A 17,030-nucleotide genomic window follows, 5' to 3' on the forward strand; every position below is an offset into this window, starting at 1 on the left:
AGTGTACAGACATTCAAAATCACGACAAAAGCAAAGCAATAAGTTCTTTATTTTATCCTCAACAAAAAATAACGTAAGTTTTCTACTTATCAATACAAAAATTTTTGGTGGGCATTCATTTTAAGATGCGAGGAACGATCATTTTACTGTGGCTATAATATCGACATTCATCTGGAGGCAAAATCGTGATTACATCCCAAGAAATTCTTTCTTCTTTGAAACCAACTTTAACTAATTCAGGGATTTGACTTACAGCAAACATTTCTTCAATATTATTGAACTTTGACCTCAGCATTTCACCCCAAGACGTGAGATTGCAATAAGTGAAAATTCCACCTTAAAATAAAATGGATCAGTTTTTGAACAGCCAAATTCCAGTTACAACAGTAGAGTTTTCACAGGTAGATTGAACCTGGTTTTAAGAGTCGAAACGCTTCTTCAAAAAATGGAAATTGATGTGTATGCCAGGTTTTTTCTGACAAAGGATAGGTGTCATATAAAATTCCATCAAAACTTCCATTCTCAAATTGTGAAATGACATTTTCCCAAAGACCTAAAAAAAATCAGAGCCAGTTTTGACGAATCAGCAAGTTCGCACAGTTGACTTGAAGAAGTGAAAATTTTACATTGAAAGATTTTTTCTTACATAAAACCAGTGAAAATCATACGACTATAAAAGATAAAACAGAGAAGCGTTTTGTGCGAATCGCGTGTCGCAAATTGACTTGTGTTTAACTTTCGTTGAAGGCGAATTCTTAAACAATTAATTTTCACTTTTTTTACAACAGTAACTTCATCAACTTGTTGCGTTTGATTAAAATAACACTTGCAAGAAAATAAGAAAAGGACAATATGTTAATTTAAATCTCTCACCAAATAAATACGTTAACCAGTCCAAGATGTAGATATGAACTCCTACTTTATCCGTAATGTTTTTGTCGTAAATGTGTGCAAGATTAGAAAAACAAAACCCTAGCCTTTAAAATGGTAGTAAAAGATCAACTCTCAAAAATGAAGACCGAAACCAAATGTTAAATCTCTTAATTCAATGTCCTCAAATCTACAAAACGGCTTTTTAGAAATAGAACAAGAAATAAAAATACAAATGTATTTGTCGATGTGGCGATGCCACGCTGTCTTATAAAAATTTTTAATGATATTTCTAAAGATTTACATCACCTTTTATCGGATGAACTTTAGGGACAGCATTTTCAGCAAACCTTTCCAACGTTTTAAACACTTCGTCGTTGCATTCAATGACGACATGCTCATCAATTGCAGAATTTTGTATAGCTTTTGCTGCAATAGCCATTCCAAAGCCAACTTCTAGTACTCGACCACCATTTGAGCAAGCCACTTCAGCTAGTTTATGCATATATGGAGTTTCCCAGCGTTCCATGACAGGTTTACCAAGAATTTCAAGATGTGTGTCCGTGTGATTAGTTTCAGCTCCATGCCAAACATCCTTAAAGTCTTCTCCTTTTTCATAAAAAACTCTACTTTCCGTCGCCATTTTTATGCAAAAATGAAAATTGTGACGTCACAATAAAAAATTTCATTCAACTTCGGCTTGACTGTCTGATGTAAACTTTAAATGTCACCAAATAAAAGATATTTTAAACTACTCAAATAATACTACTTTAAATGAATCATATGTCTTTAGGGAGAAATTCACGCTTCTTTAATGAGACATACATAAGTAAAATAAAGACATAAATATTACACATTAAATAAAATAAATTTAGAGGACAAGGCGTGCATGTACTTAACTATTAAATACAATCATACTAAAACATTTGCTGTATTCCTTTCACTCACTGTCCTTGACTTTATCAAGTCCAGGGCTTTTGACCGCTATAGCAAGTTTAACTAGTTAACATTAATATAGAATATGTATGAATATGAGTGTATTTAGTATTTGAGATTTGACTCATTTTGTCGCGTGATTGTATTGAGAAAGATGGAAATTTAAAAACTTGAATCCTATCAGCGTGTTTACAGATATGATGCATTAAATTTCGCAACTAACATTCTTTTTGATTTTCTCTCACTTTCTAAACTGGCTAGAGCGGTCACAAGCCCAAAGTCAAGGATTGTGAGATGAAAGAAATAAAGGCAGTGGTTTGGAGTTGTACACGCCTGGTTTTGACTCAAATAAAGCCCTTCTCCCTTCGTATGTTTACATTTGAAACAACTGAATGTACTTTAGGAACAGAGAAACATGGACAAACATCAGCATATTTAGGAAGAGAGCTGGCATTGTCGTTATCAGTTTTATAACAGCTTGTAATTGCTTTACGAATGAAATTTTTGTACTCCTTGCGAAATGCCGGGCTGTAAATGCCATAAAGAAATGGGTTGACGCACGAGTTTAAAAATGTTATCATGACGCAGGTTATGTTAATTTTACCATTCGCATCAAGATGACCAAATTTGGTCAACATAAACGTTATTCTTCCAGGAAACCAACCAAGAATGAGAGCTGAACAAGCGAGAACTGCAACGATTGTTATTCTTTTTAATTGAACATCCTTATTGGTGACGAGACGTCGTCCATGCTTGATCAAAAAATATATATGAGAATATAGCACGATTATGACACTGAACGGTAAGAGAGACTGGAGTGTGAAGTCCATCAAAGCAAGTACATCATTGGCTACAGAAATTTTGGTCCATCTGCAAGATGAGTTGGCAAATTCGGCGCGAAACAGTGTAGTGACATTGACAGCAGGACCAAAGAACCATACTAACAACACAGAATACAGAGTATGTTTCATTTTAACACTTTTATATGCAATTGGTTTAACAACAGCCAACCAACGTTCAACAGTCAAAGCAAGACAGGTGTATATTGAAATATACCCAAGGTTAAATGGAACCCAAGCCGACCAGATCGTACGACAGTAGATTTGTGCAGCTGCCAAAGAATAGGTCGGAGTTGGAGGTAGGTAAAGAAAACGACTTCAAAATATGAGAAAAAAAGTGAAATAAATCAATGTTATATGTTAAATTAAGAAAGTAAGATGAGCAATTACCTGAAAATAAGAAAAACTCCTGTTATGCAATCAACAATGGCAAGATTTAAGATGAATATAGTGTAAGGTTTACGAAGAAATTTTCTTTGTCTAACAAGAAGAACATAAATGACCAAAGCATTTCCCAACAAAGCAACAAGAGCAAAGACAGAATATATAAAATAGTTTATCCAAGTATTTCCTTCAAACACCATTTCTACAAGAACGAAAATCGAATTTTTTTCTTTAAGTAGTGAATCTGCAAAGATATAAAAGTAAATTGAAAGCAGTTGTCCTATCGTGGTATAGATAAACGATAAACTAACTGTCATTTAATATCATGATTGATATATTTATCTAATTGACAATTAAATCGTTTGAAATGAAACAGATGTTATGTTTCGTCATTCTTAGCTAAAAAAGGGCTAGCATGTTTGCATGTTTGTTATTTTTCCAATTTTTCCAAAACAGAACTGTGTTAACGTCAACATCATCCAGTGACTAATGTAACAACTCTACATAGAGTCTTCTCTTGTAATAACTTAGTTTTGTTTGTCAATAATCCTGATGTTGATTCAGTGTGAGAGAAGGAAAAAATGAAGTTTGACAAGTAAAATAACTTCCTTTATTTCTTACCAATGCATGCAAAGTGATATCTTGCTCGTGGGCCAAAATTGGTATTTTTTTTGCAATATATTTGTTTACGAAGTGAAATTTTAATTCTTAAAATTAATTCAAAAGGGATGTTAAATGTTCAACGAAAGCCAAGTGTATTTAGATGGTAATTATCATAGTGAGAGTGAATTTTACAACCCAAACGAAGTGAAATTTGAACCTCCGCTCGGGAAAATATCTTTTTCGCACAGACGTCACAGCCGGTACATAACATATACACATGTCATTTGATGAACCTTATCCTTTCTCCCAAACCATAGACTAATATTAGATGAAAAGAATCATGGCTTTGCAGGAATGTAACTTATTTTTTCATTAAGATATTTAAATAATAAAAAGGATTATTAAGAGAGGACGTTTCAATTTCATCATGTTGAACAGTTAAAAAGAAGATATTACATATCAATCAAAGATCGCCGAAGGCCATTATTTGAAAAGCTTTCAAGGATTGTCACAGCTATTAGCATTTACTGACCAATATAGTACATAGCGTTCCTTGCATAAGTGTAACATCAATCAACAACATAAACTTTATGTTTATGTGAATTCACACCTACAACACAATTTTTGAAGCACACCTAGAGAAATTTTTTACACACCATTTTAAAGTCGGTGCAATTATGTAATAAATTAGAGCATATTGCCAAAGATTATCACAGTTATTAAAGAATTTAAATAAACCACAAGATAGATATCAACAATAGTGAACATTTTCAGCTTTTGCTTACATCTAAAGGAGATTGGGAGGAAGCTCATTAAACGACGATAAATCTGACAGTACAAGAATCATGGCAAAGAAAGGCAAAATCGACTGGACAGCCAGTTTCAAATCGAAGGAAAACACACTTGTTAAGGGACCATCTACACTCGCCTTCACTAAAGATGTACTTTATTGAATACTTGAAGAGAAATCGTATCGTTCATGAGAAGCGTTTTTTACAGGTTGCAGATTGTCAGAGACGTGAAAATAGGACTATAGGAAGCAACTATAATTATTGATTGGAAATGTGAAATAAAATGACAACATGTATTATATCAATTAAAGGTGTAGAATATCAAGAAATGAAGATTGTTTTGAACGTTGTTTTAGATTTTGAAAAAAAGAACATATTGCATGGTGCATGAAAATTCAGCAATGTTTTAGTGACAAACAAACATGAAAGAAAGAAATGTTTGTAGATGTAGATCGTCCAGGTTGGTATAGTCCTGAGAAGAACTGTTTTTGTAATATTGACTGATGTTTCGACAACCTTAGCGAGGCAAGTCATCTATAACATTAAAACTTTCAAAATAAAGCCCAAAGAATGCTTCTCACTAGAAATTAATTTTATTCTGGTGCTTGACATGAATTAAAATTGTTGCTTTTTATCGGTGACAACGCATCGATTTTTTACTCGTTAAACTGTTGCCCTTCAGCAATGTAGGAAATGTAAGGATTATTAATGCGAACTGTAGCAACAATTGGACCATCTGTTTTGTAAGACCACACAATCTCTCCCGTCGTCGCATTCATTGCAAGCATTTCGCCACGAATTGTACCAACATAGAGCAAACCGTTGTTCGAAAGTTTTGGAGAAGAGAAAATTTCTGACTCGTCGATGGTTTTAGACCAAATGACGTCTCCATTCTTTGAATTGATAAGCAGTACCAGACCTCCACCCGTTGCAAGGAAGATCCGACCATCATCCAAGACTAGAGGTGATGATCGAACTTCAGGGATGAACACTAAGATCAAATTACATAAAAAATTACGTTACTTCATAGAAGGTGTTTTCCAATTTTTAACAAAAAATTTTTTTTTCAGAGTAGCTACATAAAAGCATTAAAGATGTTGATATAAATTCTCAAACCTGGTTTTTTCCACAGTTGACGACCACTCTTAATATCAATAGCGTAAAATGTTCCTGTAAGACAGACAACATACACTATCCCTGAATTTCTGTGAATAGATGGGGACGAGTAAGTTCCAGAATGAACTTCTATCATCCACAATTGTTCCCCATTATCCACACGAAATCCGTAACACATGGACAGGAGTGTACAAAATACTACGATACCGCGATCTTCGTCCACTGCAGGTGAAGCGAATATTCCACCAATAGGAGCAGACCATACGCTCTCCCCAGTCTCTGCATCAATAGCATGCACGTGACTCTTTCCCGCATCTCCTTCAAATCCACCAATCATCACATACTTTCCTTTAAATGCTATCGACGGAGTCGCCCACACAGGTGATCCAATGTCAGTTTTCCATATCAAAGTACCTTCTGGGCTGACACAATATAAATAGTTGTCAAGGCAACCAAAATATAAGTTTCCAGAACCACCCAGTCTGACTGATGACGTAATGGAATCACGGGTATGAAATTTCCATAGGAGAGAACCATTTGTAGCATTGAACGCCCTCATATACTGATCATCAGCTCCACAGTATAAAACTGTACCGCTGATCATGCATACCGAGCCCGTTTCATCAGCTGTTATATGTTTCCACAGCAACGTACCGTTTTTGGCATCAAGAGCGTATATCCAGTGATCATCTGAGCCAAAGAAAAGAACATCGTCTGTTTTCATGTTTACGACGCGCTCGACAATGATAGATGGATTGTCGACTATTTTTTGTTTGTGTTCTTTGTTTAAAGCTGAATACTAAAAACCGAGTTGTTTTATCATGTTATATTCACATTTATTGAAACTTTTCAAAATCAATAACTTAACTTCCCATATGAATGTTTTATGCAGTGCGGTGTTTGAAGTTAAATGAAGATATGATCTTTCATACGACATTCCTTTCACGAGAAAACATGAGCCCAACAATATTGACCTGCTCACCACTGTATGACTTCATAGCTCAGTTGGTCAGAGCACTGCACCGGCACCGCAGAGGTCATGGGTTCGAATCCCGTTGAGTCACCTGATTTTTTCAGGTCCTGAGACGATTGCTTAAATTGTCCAGCAAAGTGCGAAGATCATATCTTCATTTAACTTAACTTCCCATAGACATTTCATTAACATACGTTTCCTAGGTAACCATAGCTTTGAAACTACCAGTTTCAATAATGTTCTTAACATTGAGACATTGACTGGAATGTAACTGAGTGGTTACAAACTGTCGCCAAAATTCGAAGTCAGCAATTTAACTAGTCCCAGTCTTTCCAAGCACGGCCAAAAAAAGTTCACGTACGACGATAAGTTAGAACGCAGGGTTTTACCTTCAGACACGAGTGTCTGCGGGTAAAGTTTGACTTCATAAAAGTACAGGCATTTTTATTCAAAGAAATCCCTCCAGTTATATATATAGTTCAATGGTCCTTAGTGCAAACAATCTCTATAAAACATTGCATATGACTGACCTTATTTTCAAATGCTTCATTAAATTCATCTTCGTTAATTTGACCCTGTAAATTTCTGATCATGCGCACATCACGTGCATTCAATGGTACGTATTGCGAGGCAAAATTCAACGCAATATGTTGATAATTACTGGAGCGAGGGACAACGACCACATTTTCCCATAATGCCCATCGAAGAACAACTTGTGCAACAGTGACGTCATAGCTTGACGCAATGGCTCGTAGAACTGAACTGTTGAATACTGGATTGTATGGAAAGTCCAAATCTGACCATGATCGACCAAGCGTGCTAAAATAGATTATGAAAAAAATGCTGACTTCGATAAACGACGTATGGATAAATATGGGTAGATATGAACATGAAAAGATAAACAAAAATCAACCCACCTGTATCCCATGAAGATGATTCCATGATTCTTGCAAAAAACTCTAGTCTCCAAATCTTGTATAAACGGGTCGAACAGGTTTTGCACAATTGACGGTTTGTGACGTGCTATATCCAGTAATCTTTGAAGATCACTAACTTCAAAATTACTCACGCCAATAGTTCGTATTTTTCCTTTGGAGACATACGATTATCATTATATGTCACAATACGATGTAAAGAAAGCGATTTTGGGGGTTAAATTTTAAAATATTTTAATATAAAACTTAGAGGAACTTGTCGTTAATCTCTAAGATTTTTATCTTCGAAAGATAGACTGTGTTTAATGTTGAATTGTTTAAAAATTAAATTTTTTATGCTAAAGAATAATTATCACTAGTGGATAACAGAGCAACGAGATCCTCCAGATCTCGATTAAATATCACGAAAATTGCATACGTAGGTCGAACTGAGTTGAAAAACGTAATCATAATTTGAATCATACTGCCATCAACTACGATCTTCACTAACCTTCATCAACGCAGACCTCGAGTTCTTTCCAAGCGTCCTCCCAATTTCTCGTTGTGTTCAGCGGTTTCTTACAGCTTATACGACCATCATCATCTTCACAGTCAACAGCGTGAAGCAACATGACATCAATGAAATCCACCTAACATCCAAATTATCAATGATTATCCCACAACACACAAGACACCCTCTTTATAGTATACTTTTCGTGCATCGCTGTCAACTTCTGATCAAGATATACAGCGTGTTATATAATATACAACCGATGTTCTTTATACCTTTAGCTTTTTTAAAGATGTCTCCACAGATGCAATTGTAGCTCCTTCATAATAATAATCCTTAGGATGTATTTTATCAACAATAACTATTTCTTCCCTTGGTATTCCACTCATTGCAATTGCTTCACCTATCGCTTCCTCATTTTGATATGCAGCTGCAGTGTCTACCATTCTTAAAAGTATCAAATGTCAATTACGCAATGTTTATTGAAAATTTTACTATAAAAGTCAATGATCCTAAGTGTTGCCCTGTTTATAGTGATGTAAAATAGTATAAAATCATATTTCCTACATAAATTAAGTTTACCTGTAACCAGACTTTAATGCGGTTAATGTAGACATTTTAGCTTCATCTATGAGAAAACCAGTGCCAAAGCCCAGTAGAGGAACTGTAGATAAACAAGACGATACAATGATTGGACCATTATGACTGTGACCGTGAGGCAAAACTTACTTTCATATCCAGACAACATCTTCAATTTCTTCACTCCCGATTTGTATTTTTCTAATGAAGGACTGTCCCATTTCTCATCATCTGGCCAGTAAAATTGACCAATTGGAAGATTCTGATTTCGACAAGATATTGTTTCAGAATAGTTTGCAACTGCTTCTTCAAATAATTTTGCATTCCCAGCAACTTCTTTCATTTCCTACATGACATCATACAACACAGCATTACACATCATTACATCACACATCATGACATCACACATCATTACATTAAATATCATTACATCACACATCATGACATCACACATCATTACATTAAATATCATTACATCAACATCATGACATCACACATCATTACATCAACATCATGACATCACATCCATTACATTACATCATTTATCATGACATCACACACAATCTAAATTCAAGCAGAACAATAAATTGTAAAAATTTATCAAAATCACTTTATTTAAGATTGAGTTACATACATATTCAAACAAACTGTCATCGTCAACAGAAAATTGTGAAAACCAAAGGCTTACGCCTATGTTTGGTGATTCATAAGATCTCACTTGATGCCACCATAGCTGTGGATTATACAGTGAATCACCAGCCTCAAGGACGACCTATATAACAAATGATTTAAAAATCAAAAATTGAACATATAACAGTAGGAAATACACAAATGTCTAATTGTACCTTGTGAAATGGTACACCAGCAAAGCCAGGATATTTAATAAGATCAACCCTTTCAGGGTCAACTGGAGACAATCCAGGAACTGTGAGATATTCATCGGAATGAAGTCGTGAACTATATGAGGAATTGGCAAGCAACAAAACCTTTCTTCCTGATAGAACTGTCAAGATATTCTCATAACCATCTTGATGAAGAACATAGCTAGTACCTCCATTGCTATAGAGTAAATGAATGCTTGATATTCCAGGCATAATTTCCTCGCATTGCAAGCAATATGGTATGTATATATGTTTTGTTAAATTGCTCTGTGGAAAAGCACTGTCTAAGTACACCTCCTTGTTTTTGTAAATGTCAAAAAAATTGTTCAAAGTGATGGTTTTTTTAATAGGTGGTTTTTGCTCGTAAGTTTTGGTGAAGTCGACTTCAAAATATGTATTTCCATAATTTGATCTCATGTAGGTTTCGTTACGCCAGAGTTCAAAGGCTGGCCATTGCCTTGCTGCCCCACGAACGATTAAAGGCTTTCTTTTACGAACGAAATATTCATAAAAGTCTTTTCCATTTGGGAAATAACCTAGTTCATCGATATCGCCCTTCATTAGTTTGCCTTGTTGCCCAAGCTTTCCAAGATGATTGTAATATTTCAATTCTTCTTCTGACAAAGGAGTAATATCGTCTTCGTTGTTCAAACTTGATCTGTCGAAAGCCTTCGTAAGATTTTGATTACTCTCAGATTGTAAAATCACAACAATGGTAAATAATTTTAACGAGGACACTAACACTTCGTTCATTTTTGCTCTAAACATTACCATATCATCTCTCCAAGTGCTGTTGTAAAAGAAATGAACACAATTTTATTTAATCAAACGAGAGTGGGACAATAATATTCCCAAAACAACACCTGCCAGCATCATATAAAGTACTTGAAAATTGCATTCTTCGTCGAATAAATAAAGGATTATTTTACTGTCAGGAGAAACAATAAAATGCGTTTTTTCTTTTCATGAGAATTTTAAGGCTTTTTTAAATTATTGAAGCATAAAGATTTTGTTTTGCTCGATGGATTTCCTTTAACATCCTTATGAAAATTTATTAAAAGTGAACATCACAGTTGGCTGCCTTTCGGCAGCATTTACTGTGGGCGCTAAAGGTTATCAGACCAACCTTGAATTTTTCATTCCCCTCCCCCATAGACCACAAAAACTTTTTCACGCATTTTTACTAAAAATTTCTACTGTTTTGGAAAAATCTTCAAACGTAAAAACTTTTGTGCATTAAATAAAAATTTCTACTTCATACAGAAGAAATACATCTGCGCGGAGTGGCAGTCACACAACATCGACATTAATTAATTTCTCACTTTCCCCACTGTGATTGATAGTTTTAATAAACATACGATAACAAAATGAATCAACTTATAAAGACTGCAGCAGGATACGAAACATAAACTTTTTTTGGCTATCTTAAATGATAAATGTGTCGTTATCAAAATCCTACTGAATAATCAATCAACGTCAAGAAGTGACGTCGTGAAGACAAAATTATTTTGATTTTGCATGAAACAAGATATCATTGAAAAGACGTTCAAGAAATTAATAAATACTTGCTCATCCTTCCTGGCTAATCGAGTTCATTTAAATAATCTCCGATAAAACCAGCGCTCCGTTCTGTCCAGTCAATATTACTTTGAATACGTTCAATGGTTTGTTTTACAGCTCTAGCTCCAGAACCTGCATCTTTCCCTTTAAAGAATTCTTTAACCTGGACATCATAGAATATTGAAGTTATAAACGCTATAAATTGAATGGAAAGCGATGTAAATCTATTTTTAGATGAAATAGAATGATGCCAACTTACATCGCCCAACTCAACTTGAGAATTCATCATGGACGTTGTTGAAGTGATTGCAGTAGCCATTCTAAAACTGCTTTTACTGTACCTAGATGTTTTGTTTGAGAAACAACGTTGACTTTAGTGTTGCTCTTGATGCACGTTTCAACATCCCTAACTGTGGTTAATCAAAACCAATAGTCAGTGGCGGACACGAGGGGGGCGAGGACCCCCTTCCCCAAAAAAAATTTGAAAGATCTAAAATCTTGCGCCAAATCCCTCAAATCACACCTACATAATATAACTGATGTTAAATAATAAGAATTTGATAGACTTCTGTACTGTACACGTACCAGCAGAAACATTAAACCTTTTTGTAGGATTTTCTGTACGTAGGAATCCTTACATTAAATTTCTGGAGATGAAATTTTGAAAGTGTCCTCCATTGTCAACAGTCCTTCTTAGAAGTTAGGACTACATTAACTGACATGGATACTCACGTTCAAATCATTCTCTTTAAAGAGACTAGAATCATTTGTCCACATACAAACCTCGAGTAAAATATATTCCAGTTTTCTTTCAGAAATTTCCAAGCCAGTTCTCGACCCAGGGCATTTTGTGCGACATATCTAACGACGGTCACAGTATCCTGGTCACGAATCTTCGAACTGTCAATAGAGTATCGCAAAAACCTGGGAAGAGTAGTGGATACATATGAAGTAAAAGGGAAACATGGGTGAATAAAAAAAGATACACCATTGACCTTCGTAATACCCAAGGTTCTCTTGATCCAGATAAACCATAAAGTAGCTTATTCTTCTCCGATGCTGCAGTCGACGTTAAATATTTCTCAAATAATTTATCCCATTCTTGAGAACTAGTACTGGCGATGCCGTAGAAGTATATGAGACTTTTCAAATTCACGTCCAACGATATATTCCTTAAACAATAAAAACACGATTGTATATTCTCGTTTGTCGTCTTTAACAATATCATTAAAATATTTGCAATGTTGCAACAGAAATTTTGTCCCTTTACACTAACTACTTGTAACTCATTCATGAACACTTGACTCACTTATGCAAAAAAAGCAGAAACAGCTTTTTAGCATTTTCAATAGATTCTTGGTGTCCATATGAGCATGCTGAGCTTAATATCAAACTTCTCATGTATCTAAAAGTAAAAATAACGAGAAAAAGATTCATTTTTCTACATATAGTTTTATACACTACGAGTAAATAGCACAATCTCTTTATTTCATTTATATGTACATACATTTCAAGATGTCTGTCGGTTTTATTAACATTTTCCCATCCAACTTCTTTGATTTTTTTATGACTCAAAATGTCCAGCATGTATTTCTAGCAAGTTAAAGGGTGTAACATAAGAAATAAAGCAGATTCTTTTGTCTCACTTTGCAATCCAAAATAACTTGCGTGAATGTACAATACCTGAAACCTGCCATAGGAATCTTGTGTGCTCATCATTGTATCGATAAAGTCGATATTTGTTTCAAAGGCCTTCCAAGGAACATAGTTATCTTCGTTCTTTATATATGACGAAAGATTTAACGCGATATCGTAGCCCAGTTGACCTGCTCTTTAATGATGAACGTGAAGAATACGAGTTGTATCAGAAAGAGAGTACACGCTATTTCTTTTTGTGAGTAAGACAAAATGTATATACTGGAATTGTTACATGATTAATAGGTAAAAAAAAAGTAGCAGAATTAAAGCTTACAAATTACCTTGCCAGATTTAACACATCATCAACTAAACTTGTTCTGTCAGCTGAAGATAGTTTCTATCAAAGGTAAGAAACAATTAGAAATATTTGGATAAATGAACTTTATTTCAATGCGTATGTATTCGAAATAAAAAAAATAATTTAATACCTCTGGGTTATTTTTTAAAACTTGAGTAAGCTTTGCCCAATTTTTTGAATCATAATTTACTCTATAAAAGCCATATTGCCCAACATTTGCTTTAATCCATTCATCATCTGGCCAATCAAATTCAGCTGCAAACAAAGAATATTAAAGACTTACGATAAACGCTCCGTCGCAGTGCAAAATTATATTTATCATACCAGTCGATTTCTTCATCCACACAAATTTAGTGTTATTTAAATCATTTTCGGTGACATAAGTAAGCTTTATCATCCATTTATAACTACATGGACACAAAGAATGGAGATGATACAGTTATTGATAAAATATAACACATCATTTATAACATTAATTCTCCGTACTTAAATCGTGAAGGTTCGGTCACATGTGCCTTAGGATCATTAAGAAAATGTCTCTGATCAGCAAAACCCTTTCCAGATATGTCCCTTCTTAAAGATACGACCGGAAAACCCATTTGTTCAATCCATGTTTCCATCAACTCTGTTACATTTTCCCAGACGTCTAGAGATGATATATAAAAATAAAAAGAAAATATATTCTTACATTCACGTAAATTTCGAAAAATTTTTCAGATCAAAAAATCTTACGAGGCTGAGAGCATCCCACAAATCTTGAGTTGTAGCGCTACCAAATTTATATTTCTTCAAATATATCTAAAAAACAGCAATGGTCGAGTCTTCCACGTAACTACCAGAGTTAACCTTCTTGTTCAAAAAACCGGACATGTCCCACTTTAAAACAACATACGTATCCATAAAGTACCCCATGTATCCACTTACAACATCAAATTATTGTCTGTCCTACTTTACTATAATAACAACATACATATCCATAAAGTACCCCATGTATCCACTTACAACATCAAATTATTGTCTGTCCTACTTACTATAACACTGCAGACATGTTTCCACCTATAACAACATACATATCCCTAAATTACCCCATTTATCCACCAACCTTTAAGCCTTCCCTGAACGTTTCCTCTGACAGAAAATCGGACAACATTCGTATGACTGTGCAGCCCTGAAAAAAAAGAACATAAAAACGAACTGTGTATAAAAAGACACCTAAAGGAGTTCAACGTAAGAAAAAATCGTTCAATTGAGATTATCCAACCTTACTATAGGTGACTATATCAAATATAGTTTTAATATCTTCTGGATCTTCTACATTCACTGTGATTGGATGAGAATTGGCCAAAGCATCAAATCGAAATGCACGATGAACGTTACGGAGAAGAAATTGTTCCAACTAAAATACATTACGCATGACAAGAACTTATAAAGCAACAATGACGTCATTACTTACTAGTTCCCAGTCTGGCTCAGCTTCATGGGCGGCCAAATATTGAACGTAACTGGCAAATCCTTCATTTAACCAAATGTCATTCCACCAACGACATGATACTAAATTTCCAAACCACTGAAAATAAAAAGTCACATTAAAACAAAAGATTCGATGAATGGAAGGCGAACATTTTAAACTACAGAACGAATTTAGCTAAAGACAAATCATAATTGGTTTCTGACATCGAAAAGAAAGAAAACGTTTCGGAAACAAAGTCCACGCACATTGCGGTTATTTGGTCTTCACAGCTAGAACAAGTGAAAGTCAGAGTTTATAAAATAAAATAAATTTATACCATGTGGGCAAGTTCGTGAGCAACAACAGAGGCAATTCTTTGCTTGTTTGTTTCTGAGGAAACTCCTTCTTTATAAAAGAATGCACTTTCTCGATAGGTTATAAGACCCCAATTTTCCATAGCACCTGAGTTAAAATCTGGAACAGCAACCATATCTAAAATCACAACAAACATCATCTGAATACTGTATCATTATCAATCAAAGATGAAAACAGCAAACATAAAGAAATATCTTCATTTTAAAATCTCACCTTGCTTCGGTAAAGGATAATTGACACCATAATAATTTTCAAGAAATGTTGTAACATTCAGGGCAATCTTTAAAGCATAAGCAGAATCTTTATATTCCACAGGAGTACCCCAAGTTTTAATCTGAAAAAATAGCATATGAAGAATCTTTATATTCCACAGGAGTACCCCAAGTTTTAATCTGAAAAATAGCATATGAAGAATCTTTATATTCCACAGGAGTACCCCAAGTTTTAATCTGAAAAATAGCATATGAAGAATCTTTATATTCCACAGGAGTACCCCAAGTTTTAATCTGAAAAAATAGCATATGAAGAATCTTTACATAAAGGTAGTTACTCCAGACACTTTGACAATGAGGCAATCACATGAAGATTATGTCAAAACTTATTTTTTCACTAACACAAGAATACTTACGGTAACATTGTTTTTAGTTGTACCATTCAAACTTTTAAAGTCAGAGACAATCATTCCAACAAGATATGTCGGCATTGGTACAGATTTATTGAAATATGTGACAATACGTCCATTCGAGAGACTTTGTGAGGAAATCTCATTCATATTGGAAAGTGCTGTATAATCACTACGGTGTTCAATACTGATGGTAAACGTCGCTTTCATTGCGGGCTCATCAAAACAAGGAAAAGCTTTGCGTGCGTCTGTTGGTTGAAAATCTGTGACAGCCAAAACTCTGAAACGAGAGAAGACGCGCGTGTTGTTAAGTTTCAAAAACTTTTAATGATTTTTTGTAGCAAGAAATGAAAAGCTTTTTTAATACATTTAAGTAAATTGAAACGTAAATAGGGCTTTTAATTGTTTTCATTATCTGTTACAAAAGAAAGAAATGTTGAGAAAAACATCAAGATAATTGAATGAAAAAATAAAGTTCATGTCACATGATTACAAGGTGTCTAAGGTCAAGTTAATGTCTATCCTGCCGAATAACGTTGCAACGGGTGTTTTATCATCACCGTTACTTTGCTTTCGCATCAGACCCATATTTCTCGTATCAATTACAAAAAAAAAGCACAAAAAATCTTACCTAGTTTTTCCTTGACTACTTTTGTACGTACTCTTGTACAGTCCATTCAACTCTTTTGTCTCGATGTTTCCTTGAAATTCGAGTGGAAGTTCATAAATACCTTGGGACATTTTTCTCGCAAGATGTACAACATAAAACTGTCGTTTGACGTAGGAATAATGTCGAGAGATGGATAAATGTTTTGCTGTCGACGTTAATACTTTGACTTTTAAGATGTTGATGTTGTTGACGTGGAAGATTATTATATCAGTCGGAGCGGTTACTGTCAAGGAAATTTTTGAGTCACCACTGAATGTGAGATTGTTTAAATAAACTCGTATCAAAATGTCGTAGTGTGTAGGATGTAGTTCTTTAGGTAGTCGTTTTTATCCCATGATGGTTGAGATGAAGGAGTACTTGCTTGTCTTGTGGTTGAAGAAACATAAGGTGATGTAGGTAGCGAAGGGAACCGTACGCCACTTCCATTTGACTTTGCAGCAAGAACAGCTTCCTTGACACGTTGTTCACATTTTCCTTCTCTCTGTTGCCAGACAAGACTCCTGCCAATACACCAACTATAATAATGATAATAACAACGATTACAGACAGTAAAATATACTTTTTCCCGTTAAATTTCTTAGCGACTGCACCATCATCAATGAACATTTGATTGGTCGACATGATGAAAAACAATAATAACAATATGGTTGCTTTCTTTCGTTCAACGTTGAGATCAGTCTTTAGTAGATATATCCAGTTACTAAAAGGATAAAAGTATTAAACGATTTCATGGAAAACTAGCCATATCCACAAACAGTCATTCTAAGCAACATATTCCCCACGAGCAAATGACCATGTACACCATATTATGTACTTCTCAAACCCCACTTAGCCATAAATATCTTCATATTTTTGCGTCATATCGATAAATTCATAACAATAAACGATATACAGTTTCATTCCGTTACAGGAAAACTTTCGTTGATGATGTATGAAATCTATTAAATATAAGAAATAAGA

General features: G+C 34.5%; 4 protein-coding genes across 4 annotated transcripts; all 4 read right to left on the reverse strand.

Moving 5' to 3' along the window:
• Positions 1-30: 30 nt before the first annotated feature.
• Positions 31-2,074, reverse strand: LOC124450373 (guanidinoacetate N-methyltransferase-like). The gene is made up of 3 exons (XM_047001031.1): positions 1,180-2,074; positions 413-553; positions 31-336 (listed from the first exon to the last, which is right to left on the reverse strand). The coding sequence occupies exons 1-3, from the start codon at positions 1,511-1,513 to the stop codon at positions 116-118; spliced, it is 696 nt and encodes a 231-aa protein (XP_046856987.1). The 5' UTR covers positions 1,514-2,074; the 3' UTR covers positions 31-115.
• On the reverse strand, positions 2,068-3,457 carry LOC124452254 (somatostatin receptor type 1-like). Its single transcript, XM_047002836.1, has 2 exons — positions 3,036-3,457; positions 2,068-2,961 (listed from the first exon to the last, which is right to left on the reverse strand). Exons 1-2 carry the CDS (start codon positions 3,344-3,346, stop codon positions 2,151-2,153), a joined length of 1,122 nt encoding a protein of 373 aa, XP_046858792.1. The 5' UTR covers positions 3,347-3,457; the 3' UTR covers positions 2,068-2,150.
• Positions 3,458-4,997: 1,540 nt separating this feature from the next.
• LOC124450362 lies at positions 4,998-10,626 on the reverse strand. Its single transcript, XM_047001018.1, has 11 exons — positions 10,261-10,626; positions 9,362-10,187; positions 9,151-9,288; positions 8,667-8,862; positions 8,520-8,601; positions 8,213-8,384; positions 7,938-8,076; positions 7,430-7,601; positions 7,043-7,331; positions 5,540-6,338; positions 4,998-5,414 (listed from the first exon to the last, which is right to left on the reverse strand). Exons 1-11 carry the CDS (start codon positions 10,293-10,295, stop codon positions 5,080-5,082), a joined length of 3,183 nt encoding a protein of 1,060 aa, XP_046856974.1. The 5' UTR covers positions 10,296-10,626; the 3' UTR covers positions 4,998-5,079.
• Positions 10,627-10,723: 97 nt separating this feature from the next.
• Positions 10,724-16,363, reverse strand: LOC124452255 (glutamyl aminopeptidase-like). The gene is made up of 19 exons (XM_047002838.1): positions 16,032-16,363; positions 15,407-15,680; positions 14,992-15,112; positions 14,741-14,895; positions 14,407-14,520; positions 14,215-14,349; positions 14,056-14,121; positions 13,686-13,751; positions 13,440-13,636; positions 13,278-13,360; positions 13,084-13,208; positions 12,937-12,992; positions 12,641-12,788; positions 12,465-12,550; positions 12,267-12,362; positions 11,953-12,129; positions 11,741-11,881; positions 11,217-11,298; positions 10,724-11,120 (listed from the first exon to the last, which is right to left on the reverse strand). Exons 1-19 carry the CDS (start codon positions 16,139-16,141, stop codon positions 10,980-10,982), a joined length of 2,373 nt encoding a protein of 790 aa, XP_046858794.1. The 5' UTR covers positions 16,142-16,363; the 3' UTR covers positions 10,724-10,979.
• Positions 16,364-17,030: the final 667 nt, after the last annotated feature.

This window comes from Xenia sp. Carnegie-2017, unplaced genomic scaffold (genome assembly GCF_021976095.1).
Source record: "Xenia sp. Carnegie-2017 unplaced genomic scaffold, XeniaSp_v1 HiC_scaffold_24, whole genome shotgun sequence".
NCBI classification, from domain to species: Eukaryota; Metazoa; Cnidaria; class Anthozoa; order Malacalcyonacea; family Xeniidae; genus Xenia; species Xenia sp. Carnegie-2017.